The 27,372-nt window shown below is 48.9% G+C and overlaps 1 protein-coding gene across 1 annotated transcript; it reads right to left on the bottom strand.

Moving 5' to 3' along the window:
• Positions 1-12,030: 12,030 nt before the first annotated feature.
• On the bottom strand, positions 12,031-24,763 carry LOC133357026 (cysteine-rich secretory protein 2-like). The gene is made up of 6 exons (XM_061574767.1): positions 24,752-24,763; positions 23,957-24,047; positions 22,129-22,274; positions 19,691-19,782; positions 16,950-17,038; positions 12,031-12,170 (listed from the first exon to the last, which is right to left on the bottom strand). Exons 1-6 carry the CDS (start codon positions 24,761-24,763, stop codon positions 12,031-12,033), a joined length of 570 nt encoding a protein of 189 aa, XP_061430751.1.
• Between the last annotated feature and the right edge of the window lie 2,609 nt (positions 24,764-27,372).

Here is a 27,372-nt window from a genome sequence, read left to right as displayed (position 1 = left end):
AGTGATATACTGTGTCGTGGTGTCAGTGTGTCACTGTGTGTGTGTCACTGTGTGTGTGTCACTGTGACATACTGTGTCGTGGTGTCAGTGTGTCACTGTGTGTGTGTCACTGTGACATACTGTGTCGTGGTGTCAGTGTGTCACTGTGTGTGTCACTGTGTGTGTCACAGTGAAATACTGTGTCGTGGTGTCAGTGTGTCACTGTGTTGGTCAGTGTCACTGTGTGTGTCTGTGTCATGGTGTGTGTCACAGTGATATACTGTGTCGTGGTGTCAGTGTGTCACTGTGTGTGTCACAGTGATATACTGTGTCAGAGTCTCAGTTTGTCACTGTGTGTGTGTCAGTGTCACTGTGTGTGTGTCACAGTGATATACTGTGTCAGAGTGTCAGTGTGTCACTGTGTGTGTGTCACGGTGTGTGTCACAGTGATATACTGTGTCGTGGTGTCAGTGTGTCACTGTGTGTGTCAGTGTCACTGTGTGTGTGTGTCACAGTGATATACTGTGTCAGAGTGTCAGTGTGTCACTGTGTGTGTGTCACGGTGTGTGTCACAGTGATATACTGTGTCGTGGTGTCAATGTGTCACTGTGTGTGTCTGTGTCACTGTGTGTGTGTCACAGTGATATGCTGTGTCAGAGTGTCAGTGTGCCACTGTGTGTGTCAGTGTCGCTGTGTGTGTGTCAATGTCACTGTGTGTGTCACAGCAATATACTGTGTCAGAGTGTCAGTGTGTCACTGTGTGTGTGTCAGTGTCACTGTGTGTGTGTCACAGTGATATACTGTGTCAGGGTGTCAGTGTGTGTGTGTCAGTGTCGCTGTGTGTGACACAGTGATATACTGTGTCAGAGTGTCAGTGTGTCACTGTGTGTGTGTCACTGTGTGTGACACAGTGATATACTGTGTCAGAGTGTCAGTGTGTCACTGTGTGTGTGTCAGTGCCAGTGTGTGTGTCACAGTGATATACTGTGTCAGAGTGTCAGTGTGTCACCGTGTGTGTCACAGTGGTATACTGTGTCAGAGTGTCAGTGTGTCACTGTGTGTGTGTCACTGTGTGTGTGTCACAGTGATATACTGTGTCAGTGTCAGTGTGTCACTGTGTGTGTGTCAGTGTGTCACTGTGTGTGTGTGTCAGTGTGTGTGTCACAGTGATATGCTGTGTCAAAGTGTCAGTGTGTCACTGTGTGTGTGTCAGGGTCACTGTGTGTGTGTCACAGTGATATACTGTGTCAGAGCGTCAGTGTGTCACTGTGTGTGTGTCAGTGTCACTGTGTGTGACACAGTGATATACTGTGTCAGTGTGTCACTGTGTGTGTGTCACTGTGTGTGTGACACAGTGATATACTGTGTCGTGGTGTCAGTGTGTCACTGTGTGTGTGTCAGTGTCACTGTGTGTGTGACACAGTGATATACTGTGTCAGAGTGTCAGTGTGTCACTGTGCGTGTGTCAGTGTCGCTGTGTGTGTCACAGTGATATACTGTGTCAGGGTGTCAGTGTGTCACTGTGTGTGTCACTGTGTGTGACACAGTGTGTGTGTCACAGTGATATACTGTGTCAGGGTGTCACTGTGTGTCACTGTGTGTCAGTGTCACTGTGTGTGTCACAGTGATATACTGTGTCATAGTGTCAGTGTGTCACTGTGTGTGTGTCAGTGTCACTGTGTGTGACACAGTGAAATACTGTGTCAGAGTGTCAGTGTATCACTGTGTGTGTGTCAGTGTCACTGTGTGTGTCACAGTGATATAATGTGTCAGGGTGTCACTGTGTGTCACTGTGTGTGTCACAGTGATATACTGTGTCAGTGTCAGTGTGTCACTGTGTGTGTGTCAGTGTCACTGTGTGTGTCACAGTGATATACTGTGTCAGTGTCAGTGTGTGACTGTGTGTGTGTCAGTGTCACTGTGTGTGTCACAGTGATATACTGTGTCAGTGTGTCACTGTGGTGTACCTGATGCGGTGTGTAAACATTGGGAGACAAAGGCGGCTGGGCGTGGTGCTGGCCACCCACCCCCTCGTGTGCCGTGCCGGCCTTCATAGGTGCTCGCTAACAGCACTTGCCCCTACAGTCTGTTCAGGCTATACGGGGGATCTTTTATCTTTGTGTCACTGTGACATACTGTGTCGTGGTGTCAGTGTGTCACTGTGTGTGTTGTCACTGTGACATACTGTGTCGTGGTGTCAGTGTGTCACTGTGTGTGTCACTGTGTGTGTCACAGTGAAATACTGTGTCGTGGTGTCAGTGTGTCACTGTGTTGGTCAGTGTCACTGTGTGTGTCTGTGTCATGGTGTGTGTCACAGTGATATACTGTGTCGTCGTGTCAGTATGTCACTGTGTGTGTGTCAGTGTGTCACTGTGTGTGTCACAGTGATATACTGTGTCAGAGTGTCAGTGTGTCACTGTGTGTGTGTCAGTGTCACTGTGTGTGTGTCACAGTGATATACTGTGTCAGAGTGTCAGTGTGTCACTGTGTGTGTGTCAGGGTGTCACTGTGTGTCACTGTGTGTGTCACAGTGATATACTGTGTCAGTGTCAGTGTGTCACTGTGTGTGTGTCAGTGTCACTGTGTGTGTCACAGTGATATACTGTGTCAGTGTCAGTGTGTGACTGTGTGTGTGTCAGTGTCACTGTGTGTGTCACAGTGATATACTGTGTCAGTGTGTCACTGTGTGTGTCAGTGTCACTGTGTGTGTGTCAGTGTCACTGTGTGTGTCAGTGTCACTGTGTGTGTCACAGTGATATACTGTGTCGTGGTGTCAGTGTGTCACTGTGTCAGTGTCACTGTGTGTCACAGTGATATACTGTGTCAGTGTGTCACTGTGTGTGTCAGTGTGTCACTGTGTGTCAGTGCCACTGTGTGTGTGTCCCAGTGATATACTGTGTCGTGGTGTCAGTGTGTCACTGTGTGTGTGTCAGTGCCACTGTGTGTGTCACAGTGATACGCTGTGTCGTGGTGTCAGTGTGTCACTGTGTGTGTGTCAGTGTCACTGTGTGTGTGTCACAGTGATATACTGTGTCGTGGTGTCAGTGTGTCACTGTGTGTGTGTCAGTGCCACTGTGTGTGTCACAGTGATATACTGTGTCGTGGTGTCAGTGTGTCACTGTGTGTGTGTCAGTGCCACTGTGTGTGTCACAGTGATACGCTGTGTCGTGGTGTCAGTGTGTCACTGTGTGTGTGTCAGTGCCACTGTGTGTGTGACACAGTGATATACTGTGTCGTGGTGTCAGTGTGTCACTGTGTGTGTGTCAGTGCCACTGTGTGTGTCACAGTGATACGCTGTGTCGTGGTGTCAGTGTGTCACTGTGTGTGTGTCAGTGCCACTGTGTGTGTGTCACAGTGATATACTGTGTCAGGGTGTCAGTGTGTCACTGTGTGTGTGTCGGTGTCACTGTGTGTGTCACAGTGATATACTGTGTCAGTGTCAGTGTGCCACTGTGTGTGTGTCAGTGTCACTGTGTGTGTGACACAGTGATAGAGCCCAGCGCGCTAAATACTACACATACAATGGCACACACATTAATGTGTGCATGTATGTATACATACATTAATGTGTGTGTATGTATGCACACACACACACGTCTCGTGCACACGTTCGCATATGCACACACACACACACATTTGCACGGTTGGCGAAATAAGTTGAAGATTAATTCATACATTTACACAGATACATACGGAATCACGCACACATTGACACATCTTAACACACACACACGTGATGTACACGGCCACGTACCACATACACAATGACACATTCATACACACCGACACACATGCCATCACACACACACGTGTGTGTATACAGACATGTGTACACATCTCACACACGTTATCACATGCACATACGGAGACAGAAAAGCCCCCGTGTAGCCTCAACAGACTGTAGGGGCAAGTGCTGTTAGCGAGCACCTATGAAGGCCGGCACGGCACACGAGGGGGTGGGTGGCCAGCACCACGCCCGGCCGCCTTTGTCTCCCAATGTTTACACACCGCACCAGGTACTCATTTGAGGCCGAATCGACCCAGGGGAGGCCCAGGATCGGTTCAAATAATCATCACCGGTGTTGGCCGTGAGCGGGAATCGAACCCGGGTCGCCGCGTTTGTAGCGCAGCGTAGCGCTAACCGCTGCACCACCGCTCATCAAAATATATAGACTGTACACACAGACACACCCGTTATCGCGCACACATTGACACATCTTAGCACACACAACGCACACATTGACACAAATCTAGTCACACACGTCCACGTATTACATGCACAATGACACATCTTCTAACATACACACACCGACAAAGATCCCCCGTATAGCCTTAACAGACTGTAGGGGCAAGTGCTGTTAGCGAGCACCTATGAAGGCGGGGAGGTAGGTGGCCAGTACCACGCCCGACCGCCTTTGTCTCCCCAGTGGCGATGTTTACACACCGCACCAGGTACTCATTTAAGGCTGAGTCGACCTAGGGGAGGCCCAGGACCGGTTCAGATAATCGTCACTGGTGTTGGTCGCCAGGTTCATAGCGCAGCGCGCTGACCGCTACACCACCGCTCCCCACACACACACCGACACACATGTCATCACACACATGTCATCACACACACACACACGTATGTATACAGTCATATGTGCACGTATCACAAAGACAAAGATCCCTCGCCCCATATAGCCTCAACAGACAGTTGGGGCAAGTGCCGTTAGCGAGTAGCACCACCTATGAAGACCGACACGGGCGCCCGTTAGGGGGGGAGGGGGTTGGGGTTTGACCAGCACCACCCCCGTCCGCCTTTGTCTCCCCAACAGAGAGACTCACTCACCTGCATTGGCAGCGATGAGACCCAGCGCCAGGTCGAGGACTGTCACAGCAAGCCATCCCTGGCCCTTCATCTCCACGGAGATACACTGTGGCCTTGGCCTCCAAAAAAATCAGCCTCACCCCAAAGCCTCCTCCATGTGAGAAGCCCCCCCTTTTGATCCCGGTTCGATCCCGATATGGGGTCTTGGGGAGGGGGGGCTCAAATCAGCGAAGGGTAACGGTGGTCACGCATCGCTTGACCGAATTGCCTCGGGAGAGCGATGCTATCTGCACGTGTACGTGCGAGTTGAAGGAAATCACCAATTGTGCAGTGAAGCGTAGGTGCTACATCTAATTATCTCAACGTATTAATTGTAAGGTAGATAGATGCCTCGTAGCGATGCGGTCGGCTGTTTTAATTCGACGACGAATATCTCTCTCTCTCTCCTAACTAATTCGACAATTATTTGCCCAAAATCTCACCACGCTGAATGTGCATATGGCAAGCGAAATAAAATTTACGGAGATTTAAATACACACACACATACACAGACGACCAAAAAAAAAATCCCTGCGCAAAAATCTGCTGTTGAAATAATCAAGCGTTTAGAAGCTTGCGCGGCTATGAATTGAATAGCCAAAATGCCAATATTCGTGCCTGTCGAAGCCTTGAAGGGTTACCATCGTCCCGGTCGGTATCTGCCCGTGGCTTGAGTCTGAACGGAGCTACCGACCCAGCTCACACACACACACACAGCTGCACAAAGACAAAGAGCCCCCCCGCCGCCAGATAGCCTTCACCAGCCTGTCGGGGCAAGTGCTGCGAGCGAATCGCCGTGCCGAGGCCCGGCAAAGGCCCCACGAGCGAGCGGTGGTTGTAAGGGGGTGGCCAGCACCACGCCCGGCCGCCTTTGTCCCCCCAGTGGCGATGTTTGGAGGGGCTGAGTCGTCCTATACGAGTTGACACGGACGCGCGCACACCCCTCCACCCACCCCACGTGTGTGTGTGTCAGTGTGACGTGTGCTCAGTGAACGGCGTTCCATTGGTGGAGCCCAAAGAGCGCTGTGAGTAGGCGGCAATGCTGTGATGTCGCTTCTGGCCACTTGGTGTCACACGTGCTCAGCACGCAGCTCAGGTCTCCGTGACCGTATTCTCTCTCTCTCTCTCTCCGATAGTTTCAAGTTTAAATTATTAGGTATGTAGCCCTGTGAGCCATTCGGCTCTTGAATCGGGTGCAACCGCAACAAACAAAACAAACATGAACAAGAAACATCTTAAAGTGACTGAGTGCAAACAGAAAATCCAAGAAAAGACAGCAAAATATTGCAGAAAAAGCACCGTACACCAACGCTGTGTGCAAAAATCCCAGTGGGATGCAAGTCAAACAACAACAACCACAAGACAACTTAGATTAAGGCCATCAGTCTAACCCTGTACTACAACAAACAAACATGGCCAAACTGAAAAGAAATTTCAAAAATCACCAAAATAAAGCCATGAAAGCAATGCAACAGTGATCATAGGAACTGTGACGGAATTTAGACAATAAACGACGGAAACAACACGTACCACCAAAACTCTGCAGCCATAGCTGGCTGCATGAGTCACTCCACAACAGCAGCAGGAGCATCAGTCGGAGTGCATTAATTCTAGATTTGAAGCTTTCGTGACTGCAAGGATTCATATTCTTAGGTTTTTTCGGTAAAGTCACGTGACTTTACCGAAAAAACCTAAGAACATCAGTCGGAGTGTCAACATTTTTCAATGCACCTTTAAGATCAGCGCACATGGAGAAGCGGCCGTCGTGTGCTCGGCACGGGATCAAGGAGATGCATTTGCACTCGAGGAATCCGATGAGCTATGAAGCTCTTTCTAACAGACTGCAGGGATTCATCTTCTTGGTTCTTTAGGTAAAGTCACGTAGAAGGGAAATAATAAAATAATATTGTTTTATTATTTTAATTTTTTATTATTTTATTATTTCCCTTCTACGTGACTTTACCGAAAGAACCAAGACGATCTGGTAGGTAAGCGTTGTCTTTCAGGCAAGCCTCATTGCTGATGAGATGCTGAATGTCGAAATAGGTGCAGAGTTGTGTTTGCGGTGGATCAATGCCGCCGATGAAGATGCACTCACAGAAGGCCATGCCGCTGATGAGATGCATAAAATAAAACGCTTGTTTTATTGTGTGCATCTCGTATGTTTAATTGTATGTTGTATTGTGGAGAGACACACGTGCGAAGGAGATGAATTGCTTCCTTATTTTGTTACTTGTGACACAGAATTTGTCCACAAGAGGGCGACCCACACTAACTCACACAGTGACTCACACACAGAGACCTAGAGACTCACACAGAGACGCAGACTCACACAGAGACGCAGACTCACACTCACACAGAGACCTAGAGACTCACACAGAGACGCAGACTCACACAGAGACGCAGACTCACACAGTGACTCACACTCACACAGAGACCTAGACTCACACAGAGACCCACAGACTCACACAGTGACCTAGAGACTCACACAGAGACCCACAGACTCACACAGAGTCTCACACTCACACAGAGACACAGACTCACACAGAGACCCACAGACTCACACAGAGACCCACAGACTCACACAGAGACGCAGACTCACACAGAGACCCACAGACACACAGTGACTCACACTCACACAGAGACCCACAGACTCACACACTGACCCACAGACTAACACAGATTCAAATACTGTACTCACACAGAGACCCATAACCTCACACAGATTCCAATACTGTACTCACATAGACACCCAGAGACTCACACACAGACTCAGAGACTCACACAGAGACCAAAAAACTCACACAGATTCAAATAATGTACTCACATAGACACCCAGAGACTCACACACAGACTCATAAACTCACACAGATTCAAATACTGTACTCACATAGAGGCCCAGATACTCACACACAGACTCAGAGACTCACACAGAGACCCATAAACTAACACAGATTCAAATACTGTACTCACATAGAGGCCCAGATACTCACACACAGACTCAGAGACTCACACAGAGACCCATAAACTAACACAGATTCACCCAGAGCAGTGGAGTGACCTTCACTGACAGTGGAGGAGGCTTCATCCACCAGCGGAGTCCGCTAACGCAGACGAACATCCCTGGGCAAAGTTCACGCACCCCATCAGAGACTCGGTTCAGGCTGAGTCGACCTAGAGGGGGCCCACCATCGTCACGTGTTGGCGGCCATGAGTGGACGTCGCAAGGTCATCTGCGAGGTGGTGGCGACTTGACGAGGCCTTCATGCAGCAGTGGATAGGCCATGGCTGACAGTGACAATGATGAATCAGCAAACACAATCAACAATTCACTAACAGCGTGTTGTTTTATTTCCTTGCAACTGTAATGTGAGGTTATATCTGGGTCGTTGACGGATTACAACTCGTCACGATGATTGGCTGTGCCGGTCCTGGTCCATAGCCAATGGGGGAAGCCTAGGGGCGTGGCCCCGACGTAATGGAAAGGTGACAGCTGTTTGTAGAGGATTGGTTCTGCTGGCTTTAGCCACAGCCAATGGGGAGACGAGTCAGGGGCGTGGTCCCGGGAGCCTACGGTGGAGTCTGGAAGAATTCCATAGAGGCTAACCAGGATTGGTGGAAGCGTACCACGTGACCCGGGTATTAAATAGGGGTAGAGACGAACAACACGTGGTCAGAACTGGAACGAACGAAGGGGAGAGGCCACGCGAGAGTGGGGGTCCAGGCTGCCACGTGGTCCAGGCTGCCACGTGGTCCAGGCTGCCACGTGGCTGCACGCGTCTCTCTCTATCCCTCTCACACTGTCTGTCAGCAGCGTGAAGGAAGTGTTGTAAAGAAAGACAAATAAACACCGGATTCCAGAAGTCGCTTCAAAGACCTTTATTACACAACGATGTACACTGCTGTGTCCTCCACACACATTCGGGATCGTCCCTCTCTTTAACAGAATTGTTGTAGCAAGCGCTGTTAGAACCTATGAAGGCCGGGCACGACGCGAAGGGGTGGGGTGGCAAGACACCCCGCCCTGGCCGCCTTTGTCTCCCCAGTGGCGATGTTTACACGCTGCCGCGCCAGGCAATTCAATGAGGGCCGAGTGCGCTAACCGTCGCACCACCGCTCCACGTCACACGCACGTCGGTGTGTACATCTAAACATCTTTGTCGCGACTTCCTTTCATTTTTTTTTATGCTGATGAATAAAGAGTCGTACACAATGTAAGAGATAGGATATGAAGCGTCAATATAAAGTGGTCGTAACAAACACCTAAGAGGAAACACTACTGCTCCTTCTGCGAATGGGTTGCCACCGGACCGGTTTGGTTTGTCATCTGCAGTTCGGGAGGCAGGAATTGATGATCATCACTCTCCAGCCACTCACTCCACTACCCAGCCACTCACTCCACTACCCAGCCACTCACTCCACTACCCACACACTCCACTACCCAGCCACACACTCCACTACCCAGCCACTCACTCCACTACCCAGCCACTCACTCCACTACCCAGCCACACACTCCACTACCCACACACTCCACTACCCAGCCACTCACTCCACTACCCACACACTCCACTACCCAGCCACACACTCCACTACCCAGCCACATGCTCCACTACCCACACACTCCACTACCCAGCCACTCACTCCACTACCCAGCCACTCACTCCACTACCCACACACTCCACTACCCAGCCACACACTCCACTACCCAGCCACTCACTCCACTACCCAGCCACACACTCCACTACCCACACACTCCACTACCCAGCCACTCACTCCACTACCCACACACTCCACTACCCAGCCCACACACTCCACTACCCAGCCACATGCTCCACTACCCAGCCACACACTCCACTACCCAGCCACACACTCCACTACCCACTCACTCCACTACCCACACACTCCACTACCCAGCCACATGCTCCACTACCCAGCCACACACTCCACTACCCAGCCACACACTCCACTACCCACTCACTCCACTACCCACACACTCCACTACCCAGCCACTCACTCCACTACCCAGCCACACACTCCACTACCCAGCCACTCACTCCACTACCCACACACTTCACTACCCACATACACCACTACCCAGCCACACACTTCACTACCCAGCCACACACTCCACTACCCAGCCACATGCTCCACTACCCAGCCACACACTCCACTACCCAGCCACACACTCCACTACCCACTCACTCCACTACCCACACACTCCACTACCCAGCCACTCACTCCACTACCCAGCCACACACTCCACTACCCAGCCACTCACTCCACTACCCACACACTTCACTACCCACATACACCACTACCCAACCACACACTTCACTACCCAGCCACACACTCCACTACCCAGCCACATGCTCCACTACCCAGCCACACACTCCACTACCCAGCCACACACTCCACTACCCACTCACTCCACTACCCACAACACTCCATTACCCAGCCACTCACTCCACTACCCCAGCCACACACTCCACTACCCAGCCACTCACTCCACTACCCAGCCACACACTCCACTACCCAGCCACACGCTCCACTACCCACACACTCCACTACCCAGCCACATACTCCACTACCCACACACTCCACTACCCATCCACACACTCCACTACCCAGCCACACGCTCCACTACCCATCCACACACTCCACTACCCAGCCACTCACTCCACTACCCAGCCACACACTCCACTACCCAGCCACTCACTCCACTACCCAGCCACACACTCCACTACCCAGCCACTCACTCCACTACCCACACACTCCACTACCCAGCCACACACTCCACTACCCAGCCACATGCTCCACTACCCAGCCACACACTCCACTACCCAGCCACACACTCCACTACCCACTCACTCCACTACCCACACACTCCACTACCTACCCAGCACTCACTCCACTACCCAGCCACACACTCCACTACCCAGCCACTCACTCCACTACCCACCCACTTCACTACCCACATACACCACTACCCAACCACACACTTCACTACCCAGCCACACACTCCACTACCCAGCCACATGCTCCACTACCCAGCCACACACTCCACTACCCAGCCACACACTCCACTACCCACTCACTCCACTACCCACACACTCCATTACCCAGCCACTCACTCCACTACCCAGCCACACACTCCACTACCCAGCCACTCACTCCACTACCCAGCCACACACTCCACTACCCAGCCACACGCTCCACTACCCACACACTCCACTACCCAGCCACATACTCCACTACCCACACACTCCACTACCCATCCACACACTCCACTACCCAGCCACACGCTCCACTACCCATCCACACACTCCACTACCCAGCCACTCACTCCACTACCCAGCCACACACTCCACTACCCAGCCACTCACTCCACTACCCAGCCACACACTCCACTACCCAGCCACACGCTCCACTACCCACACACTCCACTACCCAGCCACATACTCCACTACCCACACACTCCACTACCCATCCACACACTCCACTACCCAGCCACACGCTCCACTACCCATCCACACACTCCACTACCCAGCCACACACTCCACTACCCACACACTCCACTATCCATCCACACCCCCCACTACCCAGCCACTCACTCCACTACCCACACTCTCCACGATCCACACACTCCACTATCCAACCACTCACTCCACTACCCACACTCTCCACTATCCACACACTCCACTACCCAGCCACACTCTCCACTATCCACACACTCCACTATCCAGCCACACACTTTGGAATGTAAATTATCGTGCCAACGGGTACATTATAAATCTGTCTACGTGACTTTACCGAAAGACCCAAAGAATATGACTACATTACAAATGTTTTATCATTATTATTACTATTGTCTGTACCGAGATCTGGCAAACTCTGATGTTGAACTGTCTGACAGTTCTAATAACAGGTCCTGGTGCTAACTGAGAAACATCTGCCCTTTTGTCCTGCAGTACACAAGGTGGCAGCCCTTCTTAACCCCTGACCCCCACCGAAGCGTGCTGAGATTATCAATTCACCAATTATTCTGATAACATTCGTCAAAAAAAAACCCACGCGACCACCAACACCCCCCAAAAAAACTCGCGCGCTGCCGTGAACGGCTTGGCGTGGCGTCGATCGTCGATCGCGACGATTTTAACGCCACCGCCGCCGCCACCGCCGCCCGCGAGGTCGCCCTCGTTGCTTCAGTGGATCTTCCCATCGCAGTAGCACGAGGCGGGGCAGTTCTTCTGGATCACCTTGCCGCTCGTGCTGTTGCTGCAGCCATAGGTCGCCTTCATCTGGACGCAGGTTGAGTAGTAGTCGGTGAACATGCAGGGGTTGACTGTGGGGCAAGGCAAAGCGCGGCAGCGGTGACGGCGGCGGGTTACCGGTGGCGAACGACAATGTTTCATGCGTACGTAATGTGAGGATATATCCGGCTCACTGACGTATCACAACTCGTCACGATGATTGGCTCTGCCGGTCCAGGTCCATAGCCAATGGGGGGAAGCCTAGGGGCGTGACCCTGACGTAATGGAAAGGTGACAGCTGTAAGTAGGGGATTGGTTCTGCTGGCTTTGGCCACAGCCAATGGGGAGACGAGTCAGGGGCGTGGTCCCGGGAGCCTGCGAGGGAGTCTGTAAGATTCCATAGAGGCTAACCAGGATTGGTGGAAACATACCACGTGACCCGGGTATTAAATAGGGGTGGAGACGAACAACACGTGGTCAGAACTGGAACGAACGGAGGAGGAGGCGACGCGGGAGCGGGGCTCCAAGTTGCCACGTGGCTACGTGTCTCTCTCTATCCCTCTCACACTGTCGGTCAGCAGCGTGAAGGAAAGCTGTAATGAAATTGAATAAAAGGCCGGATTCCAGAAGTCGCCTCAACGACTTTTATTACGCGTACATTGCGTTGAACTTCTTTCGCGCCGTACGTGGCCAATCGGGCTAAATCGGAGGTGCACTTGATGGAAAGCAACCTAAAGCAGGTGGGTTTCAAACTTGATTTGGAGCTTTCGTGACTGCAGGAATTACGCTTTGGTTCTTTCGGTAAAGTCGCATATAAAGATGAAATAATAAATTAAATACTAGCATACGATGTATCGATTGCAACACAAGCAATCATCATCAGGTATAAATGAAATAGAAACACAAATCTAGTGTACTTAGAAATGTAATGTAATACAACAGAGAGTCGGATAACATAACAGTCAACACCCTATCTGGTTGATTACGTTCTTCCTGAGAATGCTAAATTTGAGAGAGAGAGATAAAACACAGAACCAGAGACATATAGACAGACATAAAAGCAGACAGATATCACAGAGATACATAGAGAGAGAACAAACAGGCGGGTTTCATTGATTTATCCAGGACTACTGCACGCGAACAATTACCCCCTGTTCATAATCAACGTTTTTGGGTTTAGATCGCGTTATTTATAAATGTGTCGTAACCCTCCACCACCCCAATCAGTAAAAAAGTGTCACGTTGACAAAAGACAAATAGTTCACTGCTTTAGCCCACCGGTGTGTTGAAGCGTGAAACCACAACATTTACAATTTGAGTACGACGTTTCGCTGGTAATTGCATCCAGCATCATCGGGCAATTCGCCAGAATGGAATTGATTGGCCGTGTCGGGTGGTGGAGGGTTACGACACATTTATAAATAACGCGATCTAAACCCAAAAACGTTGATTATGAATAATATTGGTCGCGAAAGCCTACGTGTTAAATTACCCCCTGCTCACCCCACTCGCTCATCAGGGCAATCAGTCGCCTTCTTATCGCTCTTTCATTGCTACTGCCGTGGTTGCTATCCCCGTGAACTTCACTCTGACTGGCTCATCCAAACGGTGTTCAACCACCATCACCACCAATTCCAGTCACGGCCCACGACTGGAATTGGCCACATCTGGCAATGCGGCGAGACACTGCTGCCGTGTAAAGTCTTGGCAGGGTGAGGTTTTCCTGGGTAAATAGTTGGCACCATCATCATCATCACCATCATCATCATCACCATCATCACCATCATCATCATCACCACCACCACCACCATCATCATCATCACCATCATCATCACCACCATCATCATCATCACCACCATCATCATCATCACCACCATCATCATCATCATCACCACCATCATCACCATCATCATCATCATCATCACCACCATCATCATCATCACCACCATCATCATCATCATCACCACCATCATCACCATCATCATCACCACCACCATCATCACCACCATCATCATCATCATCACCACCACCATCATCATCATAACCACCACCATCATCATCATAACCACCACCACCATCATCATCACCACCATCATCATCATCACCACCAGCATCATCATCACCATCACCACCACCATCATCACCATCATCACCACCATCATCATCATCATCACCACCATCATCATCACCATCATCACCACCACCATCATCATCATCACCACCATCATCATCACCACCACCATCACCACCATCATCATCATCACCACCACCATCATCACCACCATCATCACCATCATCATCACCGCCATCATCACCACCATCATCATCACCACCATCATCATCATCACCACCACCACCACTATCATCATCATCACCACCACCATCATCACCATCATCATCACCACCACCATCATCACCACCATCATCACCATCATCATCACCGCCATCATCATCACCATCATCATCACCACCACCATCATCACCACCATCATCACTACCATCATCATCACCACCATCATCATCACCACCATCATCACCACCATCATCACCATCATCATCACCGCCATCATCACCACCATCATCATCACCACCATCATCATCATCACCACCACCACCACCATCATCATCATCACCACCACCATCATCACCATCATCATCACCACCACCATCATCACCACCATCATCACTACCATCATCATCACCACCACCATCATCACCACCATCATCACCATCATCACCATCATCATCATCACAAACCGTGCTCAATCATTGTTAATATTTAACACGCAGGAGGCTTTCGCGACCAATATCATCCATAATAGAGGTTTGTTTGGGTTAGATCGCGTAAATATATAAATGTGTCTTTAAACCCGCCACCACCCGACACAACCAACTAGTAAGGGTTGTCACGTGAACAGAACGTGGCCAATTCGTCACTAGTACAGCACTAGTGTATAGTGTAGTGTATAGTGTAGTGTATAGTGTAGTGTATAGTAGTGTATAGTAGTGCATAGTAGTGTATAATGTAGTGTATAGTGTAGTCTATAGTGTGATATACTAGTACAGCACTAGTGTATAGTGTAGTGTATAGTGTAGTGTATAGTGTAGTGTATAGTAGTGTATAGTGTAGTGTATAGTAGTGTATAGTGTAGTGTATAGTAGTGTATAGTAGTGTATAGTAGTGTGTAGTGTATAGTGTAGTATTCTAGTACAGCCACACCGGTTGTGTTGGAGAGCCAAGCCACAACATTTACAATCTGAGCTACGACGTTTCGCCAGTAATTACAACCAGCTTCATCAGGCGACAGCCAGATTTGTGGAGAACTCCACCTGTCTCGGTCCTTACGTAGAGGCGTGGATGTGGTGACCACGCTTCTGAGCTCTTGATTCAACGCGTTGTGCGTCACCCATTGATCGTGCCCTTCCCGTCCATTGTGAGTATTAAAATAGCCGTACCAGCGGTAATCCCGTGGCTATTTCTCAGGAGGGTCCCGCGCAAGCTAATTCCATTCATTCGTGGCACGGAGACACGCAGACACGGGGGTAGGGCGCGTGCACGGGCACAAACAAAGATTGCCATGAAGAAAGGGACATACACGTGGAGAAAGACGAGCAACGAGGTCGAGATTCGAGAGACACACGCTCAACATAATTGTGTACGCCTCCAATAAAGTTGGACACCCCCCCCCCCCCGTGTCTTCAACGCGTGTGTATTTAATCTCTCTGTGTCAGCCGTAGCCATGGAGTCAACGTTGATGAGAACCAAATCTTCAAGGGGTTCTAAATTTGAAAACGAATTTCCTGCCTAAAATATAAAAAAATTCACTAACACATGGGATGGACTTTTTTTTTTTACAATAATGTCTAATAGTGTATTGTATTACATTGCTCTGTTTTTACTTTTTTACCATTTATTGTTGCATTGTATGTAATGGCAGAGATTAGGGATTCATAAAGTACAACCATAACCACAATCACATCAACAGAAATCGATGCATTGTTACATGAAGACAAGTCCAGATATTGTGGCCAAGGTTTAGCAAATTGTTGTTTTTATTTACATAGCATCGAAATTATTATTTTTTAATAGTTTTGAAAGCAATATATTGGGGGGGGGGGGGGCGGGGGCATTTTGAGCATATTTGAATATTGGCCGTAATTATCATATATATTGGAGGGGGGTGTGTGTCCCCCAATAAATATTATAATGTAATGTATTTCAGGGCCAGATTATGACAATTCTGGGGCCGGAAGCTATGTCAAGCTGAAGATGTCCCATTGAGGAGTGCCTCGATATTTTTTGTCATGTCGAAATGCCTTGTTTTTTTAAACCCATTATGTACAAACTCTTTGATTCTTTCGGTAAAGTCACGTCGATATAAAATAAAATATTTTTTATTTTTTTATATTTTTTTATTTATAATATTTTTATACCTACGTGACTTTACCGAAAGAACCAAAACGTATGGATCCCTGAGTCTATGTTGTGTGTCTCTGTGTGTTCTCTCTCTGCTTGTGTGTCTGTCTGTGTCTCTGTGTTGTGTGTCTCTCTCTGTGTGTGTCTCTGTGTGAGTCTCTCTCTCTACTTGTGTGTCTGTCTGTGTGTCTATGTTGTGTCTCTCTCTGTGTGTCTCTGTGTGTGTCTCTCTCTGCTTGTGTGTCTGTCTGTGTGTCTCTCTCTGTGTGTCTCTCTCTGTGTGTCTCTGTGTGAGTCTCTCTCTCTGTGTGCCTCTGTGTGTCTCTCTCTGTGTGTCTGTCTGTGTCTCTTTCTGTGTCTCTGTGTGAGTCTCTCTCTGCTTGTGTGTCTCTCTCTGTGTGTCTCCGTGCCACTCTGCCACGTGGACACGCTCGCGTCCCTTGAGCGCACTCACCGCACAGCTTGTTGACGCAGCTCTTGGGGCAGGAGACGCACGCGTTCCCCTTGTCGTACGGCCGGGAGAGACGCGTGTTCAGGTTGCCGCTGGGAGGGACGACAGCAAGGGCAGGCGACGACGTCTCGCTCTCGGCAAACGTCAACACCAAACAAACACGGCAGCCATGCGCACGGTTCGGCTGGGGGTCTTTACACGGGTTGCTTGCTCACTTGATACAGCAAATCTGGCTGTAACGGTCCCACCTGATGACGGGGACTTGTGTTGCCTCCGAAACGTCGTTTTTTTTTTTTACCTACGTGACTTTACCGAAAAAACTAAGAATATGTGGGGAGGGGTCTTATATGAACCCTTGCACATTCTGAGACATCTGCGAATTGCTGGGTGGGTGTCCCGTTCACCGCTGAATCTTAGAACGCTCAAGCGGTTTTTGCGTAACACTTCTTTCGAGAAAAGCGTAGCGCCGTTGTTTTTATAAAGACATCGCACTCACTGCAGGGAACTGTAGCGACACGACCACCGTACTCTATGATAGCCGGCGCCAAACTGTGCCACATGCCTTCACGCATGGCCTTGTGGGAGCCTCGGTACTGATGACGTTTTATTTAACTCTTGTTATTCTTTTGAGTCCGTTTCGATGTCGTACACATATACGTCATCGAAACTGAATCAGAAGAAAACTTATGACGTGCAGGGAAAGGATTACGTTTAAAGTTGAAGTTTTTATGATGACGGTATTAACCATAATACTCTTTGGATGTTTTCGGTAAAGTCACGTAGGTAAAAAACCTCGTGATTGAATTTATTTTTATTTTCTTTTTTACCTACGTGACTTTACCGAAAAAAAACAGAGTATGGACCCTTGCAGTCATGAAAACTTCAAATCTAGAACCATAATACCGTCATAAATGTATACAGTTATCCACTAAATCCGTCATAAACTAATGCTGCCATCAATACTGTCATACCGTCATAATACCATCGCCAAGGAATATTGTCATCAACTATGTACTCTAATACTGTCATCATAACACCACCATAATACCATCAATTATTCCCGTTAATTATAATACTGTCATTAATACTATCATCATCTAATACTGTCATCAACTAACACCATTTCGGCGAAATGGACACCGCTAATATGAATCCAGACGTGATCATTGGTGCTAAATGCCGAGAAAAAGGACCATCTTAAAGGGTCAGACACCACTCAGACGAGGTCTTCGAGTATACCAACTCAACATTGAGGAACTCTCTTGGCCGACCTTTGACCTCCTGGCCAGAGAATGAAGCCTTCTCGGCATGGCCAGCAACAGCATCAGCAACAGACCTCGGCATCGACATCTACAGCTGCCTAACAACAGCATTGCTGCTCATAATAAACGTTTTTGGGTTTAGATCGCGTTATTTATAAATGTGTCGTAACCCTCCACCACCCGACACGGCCAATCAGTAAAAAAAAAAAAGTGTCACGTTGACAAAACACAAATAGTTCACTGCTTTAGCCCACCGGTGTGTTGAAGCGTGAAACCACAACATTTACAATTTGAGTACGACGTTTCGCTGGTAATTGCATCCAGCATCATCGGGCAATTCGCCAGAATGGATGCAATTACCAGCGAAACGTCGTACTCAAATTGTAAATTGATGTGGCTTCACGCTTCAACACACCGGTGGGCTAAAGCAGTGAACTATTTGTCTTTCGTCAACGTGACACTTTTTTTGTTTTTACTGATTGGCCGTGTCGGGTGGTGGAGGGTTACGACACATTTATAAATAACGCGATCTAAACCCAAAAACGTTGATTATGAATAACATTGGTCGCGAAAGCCTACGTGTCAAGCATTGCTGCTGCCATAATGCGCAAGAGAGTAGGGAGTAGAACCAGGGTCCTCTCAACTCTGCTGCACCTTTTGCAATTCCCTCCCATCGTCTAATTTTCCCAAAACTCTGCCGAATTCCATAAAAATTGTCGCGACTTTCAGAATCACAATATTTATTTATACTGGAGGAATCCGATGAGCTATGATGCTCCTTGATGTAAGAAAAAAGTTTAGCTGGAGGCATATTATATTTTTTGCGACGTAGAAGTGTAACGTATGAATTTACTGTTAGTAGCTCAGCTTATTGGAGAGTATATTGAGTATATTGATGATATTGGATGAAGTTTATATTTTTTTACGTGGTGATTTGTCTGCTGCAGCTCCTTACTATTAAAATTTCCCTCTCTTTATTACTGCTAATCCTACGTAATACACGGGAATAATATGACTTTGAGACCTCCGCACTACCTACACATTCCACAAGTAGTGACTAATCCCATATCTGCATTTTCCATAAATATGCTAAAATCCTCTTGATATGTAAATTCCTTTGTCAAGGCGCTCTTCCCCCTCCAACCCAGCTTAAATATACGCTGCCAAGCTTGGTGGTGTTCATTCGGACGCTGTCTTTCCGACAGCCCTGTTCTTCACCTGAGGACGACTGCTATCGTTGTGGCCGAAACGTCGTGAGAATTTTATTTTATTATGTTTATGTTTATTATTTTATTACTTCCCTTTTACGTGACTTTACCGAAAGAACCAAGAAGAGACGTCCAGTCGTGCTGTTTTGTTTGCTGGCAACTTGACGCTTTTGGTTCTTTGGACACTTGCGCCCAGCAACTGATTTATAAACTAATACAATTAAAAACAATAATTACTGAGTGGAGTAACGATGACCGTGGGGGCGTTGCTTACGCTGGGCAGTAGTGGCAAACGTAGAAGTATTTCTTAGCAGTCGCGCAGAAGTTGACGGAGCATCCGATCTGGAAGGAACTGTACCACACCAGCTGCAACAGCAACAACAAACAACAACCGACATTCGCCACTAAGTGGCTGTGACATCACCACAGCGCTTGCGTCAGGCTAAGTGCACGTTGAGGCCGTCGCATGAAGTGTTGAAGGATCTCCCTGCCGGCAGGAGAAGGTCACGGGACAGATCCAGGTGCCGTGGGTTGACTCCTTTGCCAGTCTAGGCGCAGGAGGAGGTCACCGGACAGACCCAGGTGCCATGGATTGATTAACTGAGATGACTGGCAGTTGCATCACCTGTGCCCCTGAACGCACGTGTGTGCGTTCAGGGGCACGTGTTCCGCGTTATAACAGGCGTGGGTTCCGTGTTATAACGGCACACGTACCACGTTATAACAGACGTGGGTTCCGTGTTATAATGTCACACATTCCGCGTTATAACAGGCGTGGGTTCCGTGTTATAATGGCACACATACCGCGTTATAACAGGCGTGGGTTCCGTGTTATAATGGCACATGTTCCGCATTAAAGGTGCACGCATTCCGCGTTATAACAGGCCTGGGTTCCGTGTTATAATGGCACACATACCGCGTTATAACAGGCGTGGGTTCCGTGTTATAATGGCACACGTACCGCGTTATAACAGGCGTGGGTTCCGTGTTATAATGGCACACATACCGCGTTATAACAGGCGTGGGTTCCGTGTTATAATGGCACACGTACCGCGTTATAACAGGCGTGGGTTCCGTGTTATAATGGCACACGTACCGCGTTATAACAGGCGTGGGTTCCGTGTTATAATGGCACACGTACCGCGTTATAACAGGCGTGGGTTCCGTGTTATAATGGCACACATACCGCGTTATAACAGGCGTGGGTTCTGTGTTATAATGGCACACGTACCGCGTTATAACAGGCGTGGGTTCCGTGTTATAATGGCACACGTACCGCGTTATAACAGGCGTGGGTTCCATGTTATAACGGCACACGTACAGCGTTATAACAGACGTGGGTTCCGTGTTATAATGGCACACGTACCGCGTTATAACACAAGTGGGTTCCGTGTTATAATGGCACACATACCGCGTTATAACAGACGTGGGTTCCGTGTTATAATGGCACACATACCGCGTTATAACAGGCGTGGGTTCTGTGTTATAACGGCACGTGTTCTGCGTTATAACAGGCCCGCGTTCTGAGTAACAACAGTGTGTGCTTTCGATTTAAAGCTTTCGTGACTGCAGGGATTCATCTTCTTGGTTCTTTCGGTAAAGTCACGTAGAATGGGAATAATAAAATAATAAAAAATTAAACATTATTAAATTATTCTCACGACGTTTCGGCCACAACGCAAGCAGCCGTCCTCAGGTGAAGAACAGGTCTGTCGAGAAGACAGAGTCTGAAAGCCTGGGGTGTTTCATTCAGACGCTGTCTTCTCGACAGACCTGTTCTTCACCTGAAGACGGCTGCTTGCGTTGTAGCCAAAACGCCCCCCTCTGTCTATTTAAGGCCTCGCCACAGAGACGATCTCCCTCTCTGTGCCTATGTGTTACTCTCTCTCTGTGTATCTTGGTGATATCTGTCTGCTTATATGTCTGTCTATAGTTTTCTGGTTAGATTTTTGTTGCTATTTCATTTATACCTGACGACGATTGCTTGTGTTGCAATCGAAACGTCGTATGCTATTATTTAATTTATTATTTTATCTTTATACGTGACTTTACCGAAATAACCAAATAGTTATTAAATCATTTATATTAAGTTCGCTTGCGTGCTTGCGTGCTTGCTTGCTTGCTTACGACCATGCAAATCTTTTGGTCGTTTTTTAACCCACTTCCCGTGATCCAATCGAGCTGACATTTTCCACACAGACTCGTTGTGCGAGACAATTAATGTTCTTGAAAAAAAATTCCCAAAATTTTACACTGTTTAGGGAAAACAAATTCAATATTTAATTACCAATTGCTTAATACTGGCAGACAATCATCTGACCCATAGGTGGCAGCCATCTCAAGCCAGAGGACGAGAAGACTCTAGCCGCCACGCATATAAAGGATTTATAGTGAAAAACTTTGTTTTTACGGGTTTACTTGTTTTTATTATTTTATTATTTCCATTATACCTGACTTCACCGAAAGAACCAAGAAGATGAACAGTGTGTGCGTTCCTCGTCATAACGGCACACGCGCATCCCACGCTACAACAGCGCACTCATTCCTCGTCCCATCGGTGTGCGCCTTCCGCGTTGCGCCAACGGTCTGTCCCTCCACCCCCCAGCGTAAAAACGTGCGTCGCAGCCAAAGCGCGCCGTTGACGCATGAAAGCGACGAGTCACCGACCGCGCGCCACCCGCGTTGAGCCGTCGCGAGCGAAGCGCCTCTCACCTGCGTGTAGTGCTCGACACCGGCACCTTGGCCGGCCTTGTCGTACACGAAGCCCGGCGCAGTCACCTCGTTGTACCACTCACCGATCACGTACTTCCAGGTGAAGGGGGCATTGCCGATGTAGAGGTTCTCGCCGCAGCCAAACACTGCAACGAGAAAGAATTCGTCTAATCAAGTGGCATTGATTGTCGTCGTCGTTGTCGTCGTCATCGTCATGTTCATGTTTTTTTTAAATCCTTTATATTAAGTTCACTTGCTTGCTTGCTTGCGCGCTTACGACCGTGCAAATCTTTCGGTCGTTTTTTAACCCACTTCCCGTGATCCAATCGAGCTGACATTTTCCACACAGACTCGTTGTGCGTGACAATTAATGTTCGTGAAAAAAAATTCCCAAAATGTTACACTTTTTAGGACAAAAATATTATATTTAATTACCAATTGCTTAATGGTGCAATGCAATCATCTGACCCATAGGTGGCAGCCATCTCAAGCCAGAGGACGAGAGGACTCTAGCCGCCACGCATATAAAGGATTTATAGTGAAAAACTTTGTTTTTACGGGTTATACTTGTTTGTTTGTTGCGGTTGCACCCGATTCAAGAGCCGAATGGCTCACAGGGCTACACCTAATACATGCACTTGAACTGGAACTTGATCTGCCGTTGTTGTTAATGGTTAGCGCACCAGACTTGAAAGCCCACTCTGCTCACAGGGGTTGGCTACTTCCTCAATCTTTTGGTGGGTTTTGTAAGCATCACACGTATAAGTACACATATACTAATTCTAGATTTAAAGCATTCGTGACTGCAAGGATTCATATTCTTAGGTTTTTTCGGTAAAGTCAAGTAGGTAAAAAATTAAAATTAATAAAAGTAAAAATAAAATAAAAATCACGACGTTTCGGAGGCAACACAAGCTTCCGTCTTCAGGTGGAACAGTCACAGCACGATAGCTTGCCTTCGTGACTTTACCGAAAAAACCTAAGAACACATTTACTAATACAAAGATCCCCCGTATAGCCTTAACAGACTTTTCGGGTAAGTGCTGTTAGCGAGCACCTATAAAAGCCGGCACGGCACACGAGGGGGTGGGTGGCCAAAACCACGCCCGGCCGCCTTTGTCTCCCCAGTGGCGATGTTTACACACCGCACCAGCAACTCATTTGAGGCTGAGTCGACCTAGGGGAGGCCCAGGACCGGTTCAGATAATCGTCACTGGTGTTGGCCGTGAGCGGGAATCGAACTCGGGTCGCCAGGTTCATAGCGCAGCGCGCTAACCGCTACACACACATACACACACACACATACACACACACATACACACACATACACCGCACGCTTCGTGATATTTTTGTTTGTACGCACTTGTGTGTGTGCGTGCGCGCGAGGCCAACAATGATCCTAAAGCTCTGCTGCGTTGTGAATTCTACAGGGACCGCAAACTACAAAGCAGAGCTGTGCGCTAATGCGGAGGCGCTGCCCATCCCACGACCTCCTGCACCCACGACCTCCTGCACACCAGGCGAGGTAGTTAACATCTCCTCGCCACCGTGATGATGAGAGAGAGAGACACGCAAACTCCAAATACACAGCAGCAGGCGTCAGGGTCGGGATCGAACCCACGACCTCCTGTATACAAGGCGAGGTAGTTAGCATCTCCCAGCCACCGTGATGATGATGAGAGAGAGACACGCAAACTCCAAATATACAGCAGCAGGCGTCAGGGTCGGGATCGAACCCACGACCTCCTGTGTACCAGGCGAGGTAGTTAACATCTCCTAGCCACCGTGACGCCCCAAAGTGAGTGTAAGAGCAGCAACGGGGTCTCACCCGGTGTCTTGCGGTTGGCGGACGCGCTGTGACCCAGAGCGCAGGTTTTGGCCCAGCTGAGGCTGTTGTTGGCAGCTTGCTCGTTCCATGACTTAAGGGAGACAAGAAAAACCACAATGCATAATGCACGGGCATAATATGACTTTGAAACCCCCCGCACACCTCCTACGCATTTCACAAGTAGTACTAATCACATACCTGCATTTCCAATAAATATGCTAAATTCCTCTTGATATGCAAATTATTTTGTCAAGGCGCCCTTCCCCCCTTCCAACCCAGCTTAAATATACGCTCCAAGCGTGGTGGTGTTTTCATTTTATGCAAATTATTTTGTCAAGGCGCCCTTCCCCCCTTCCAACCCAGCTTAAATATACGCTCCAAGCGTGGTGGTGTTTCATTCAGACGCTGTCTCCCCGACAGACCTGGTCTTCACCTGAGGACGGCTGCTTGCGTTGTGGCCGAAACGTCGTGAGAATTATTTTATTATGTTTTATTTTATAATTGTATTACTTCCCTTCTACGTGACTTTACCGAAAGAACCAAGAAGACACACTGCCATGCTCACGGATCGGCAAAAACCTGTGGCTCCAGGGCCGCATGCGACTCTTTCAGGGGCCTGCTTCGTGACATTATTCATGAAGAACCCAGCGTCTCGTATTCACCACGTGCATTGCGGCTCTTGGAAGATTAGAGGTTTTTTTATTATGAATTCTACAAAAGAATGTATTTTCTTACTCTTTGGTTGCCTAGCCTTGTTCATGGTTCAACCATTGTCTGGCCGATATAGCCAACCACCTGGAATTGCATCGCTTCAACGATGTCCTCGGTGAACTCTCCCCATCCAGATCGCGGTGCGGAGCTGTGGATTCTGCGCGATTACAACACTTTGACGTGTGTTTGACACGTGTCCATCACGTGTGTTTGCACACGACTTCAAACAACCTCTCTCGATCCACGTGGTGTAACGTGATTTTACTTTGAATGTTTTTTTTCTTTACCAATTTCTCCGAGCTGAGTTTGTTTAACAGGAATTTGTATTAAATATTCATGTGGTGTGCTGTGATTCTAATCGGTTGTCGCTACCCTCATGATTTATTTAGCTGCCTTTGCTCTGACTGCTATTTGGTGTATTTGTGCTGCGTGTACATGCATGTATGTTGAACTCCGTTCGCACCGTACAGCCAACTGTTGCTCAAATCAGAGGCGGTGGTTTTTGTCTGATTCCTATTCGCGTCATTTTTGTACTATGACAGTAAAGTTGCTTGTGTTTCTGTGTCACCTCCCTTTCTCATGTTGATAACATAGGTCACTCTAACTAACTCACTATTAATTAGCTAATTTAATTTTACCAGGTAAGGCTCACTGAGCTATCTAGCTCTTTTTCAAAACAAATGATAGTTCATAGTCTTAGGTTTTTTCGGTAAAGTCACGTAGGTAAAAAATGAAAATTAATAAAAGTCAAATAAAAATGAAATAATAAGTATAACCCGTAAAAACAAGTTTTTCACTCTAAATCCTTTATATGCGTGGCGGCTAGAGTCCTCTCGTCCTCGTGGCTGAGATGGCTGCCACCTATGGGTCAGATGATTGCCTGCCAGTATTAAGCAATTGGTAATTAAATATTTTATTTGTTTTCCCTAAACAATGTAAAATTTTCACGACCATTAATTGTCTCGCACAACGAGTCTGTGTGCAAAATGTCAGCTCGATTGGATCACGGGAAGTGGGTTAAAAAACGACCGAAAGATTTGCACGGTCGTAAGCAAGCAAGCAAGCACGCAAGCACGCAAGCAAGCAAGCGAACTTAATATAAAGGATTTAAAAATCACGACGTTTCGTAGGCAACACAAGCTTCTGACTTCAGGTGGAAACAGTCCCAGCACGATAGCTGTATCAAGTGATAATTTTTTTACCTACGTGACTTTACCGAAAAAAACCTAAGAATATGAATCCTTGCAGTCACGCAAGCTTAAAATCTAGAAATGATAGTTCAACAAAGTAGCGTATCACGTGGCAACTTATAGCAGCCAAATACTCTGAACGCACGTTGATTCTAAATGTGGAGGGAAAACCGGTGAACCCGGAGAAAAACCCACGCAACCACGGGGAGAGAGACACGCAAACTCCAAATATACAGCAGCAGGCGTCAAGGTCGGGATCAAACCCACGACCTCCTGTATACCAGGCGAGGTAGTTAACATCTCATAGCCACCGTGATGATGATGATGAGAGAGAGAGACACGCAAACTCCCAATATACGCTCCTGCCGTGGGCGGGGGGGGGGGGCAAGGGGGGGGCAGGGGGGGGCAGGGGGTGGGCAGGGGGGTGGCAGAGGTCCTACCATCTACAGCATGTTGCTGTGTGAGTGGGGGGGGGGGTCCCACCATCTACAGCATGTTGCTGTGTGTGAGTGGGGGGGGGGGGTCCACCATCTACAGCATGTGCTGTGTGTGAGTGGGGGGGGGGGGTCACCACCATCTACAGCATGTTGCTGTGTGTGAGTCGGAGTGGGGGGGGGGGGTCCCACCATCTACAGCATGTTGCTGTGTGTGAGTGGGGGGGGGGGGTCCCACCATCTACAGCATGTTGCTGTGTGTGAGTGGGTGGGGGGGGTCCCACCATCTACAGCATGTTGCTGTGTGTGAGTGGGGGGGGGGGGTCCACCATCTACAGCATGTTGTGTGTGTGAGTGGGTGGGGGGGGGTCCCACCATCTACAGCATGTTGCTGTGTGTGAGTGGGGGGGGGGGTCCCACCATCTACAGCATGTTGTGGTGTGAGTGGGTGGGGGGGGGGTCCCACCATCTACAGCATGTTGCTGTGTGTGAGTGGGGGGGGGGGTCCCACCATCTACAGCATGTTGCTGTGTGTGAGTGGGGGGGGGGGGGTCCCACCATCTACAGCATGTTGTGTGTGTGAGTGGGGGGGGGTCCCACCATCTACAGCATGTTGCTGTGTGTGAGTGGGGGGGGGGGGGTCCCACCATCTACAGCATGTTGCTGTGTGTGAGTGGGGGGGGGGGGTCCCACCATCTACAGCATGTTGCTGTGTGTGAGTGGGGGGGGGGGGTCCCACCATCTACAGCATGTTGCTGTGTGTGAGTGGGGGGGGGTCCCACCATCTACAGCATGTTGCTGTGTGGTGAGTGGGGGGGGGTCCCACCATCTACAGCATGTTGCTGTGTGTGAGTGGGGGGGGGGGGGTCCCACCATCTACAGCATGTTGCTGTGTGAGTGGGGGGGGGGGGGGTCCCACCATCTACAGCATGTTGCTGTGTGTGAGTGGGGGGGGGGGGTCCCACCATCTACAGCATGTTGCTGTGTGTGAGTGGGGGGGGGGGTCCCACCATCTACAGCATGTTGCTGTGTGTGAGTGGGGGGGGGGGGGTCCCACCATCTACAGCATGTTGCTGTGTGT

The sequence above is a fragment of the Lethenteron reissneri genome, chromosome 56, assembly GCF_015708825.2.
Source record: "Lethenteron reissneri isolate LAM-NWPU_2019-01 chromosome 56, ASM1570882v1, whole genome shotgun sequence".
In the NCBI taxonomy this organism is placed as follows: Eukaryota; Metazoa; Chordata; class Hyperoartia; order Petromyzontiformes; family Petromyzontidae; genus Lethenteron; species Lethenteron reissneri.
This window is presented reverse-complemented; position numbering and strand designations above follow the sequence as displayed.

Excerpts from the sequence above, each read along its gene's own strand:
- LOC133357026 (XM_061574767.1), bottom strand. Across the intron at positions 22,275-23,956 it reads CGCCAACCGCAAGACACCGG|TGTTTGGCTGCGGCGAGAAC; the intron begins GTGAGACCCCGT and ends TTCTCGTTGCAG. Across the intron at positions 12,171-16,949 it reads CTGCGTCAACAAGCTGTGCG|TCAACCCCTGCATGTTCACC; the intron begins GTGAGTGCGCTC and ends CTTGCCCCACAG.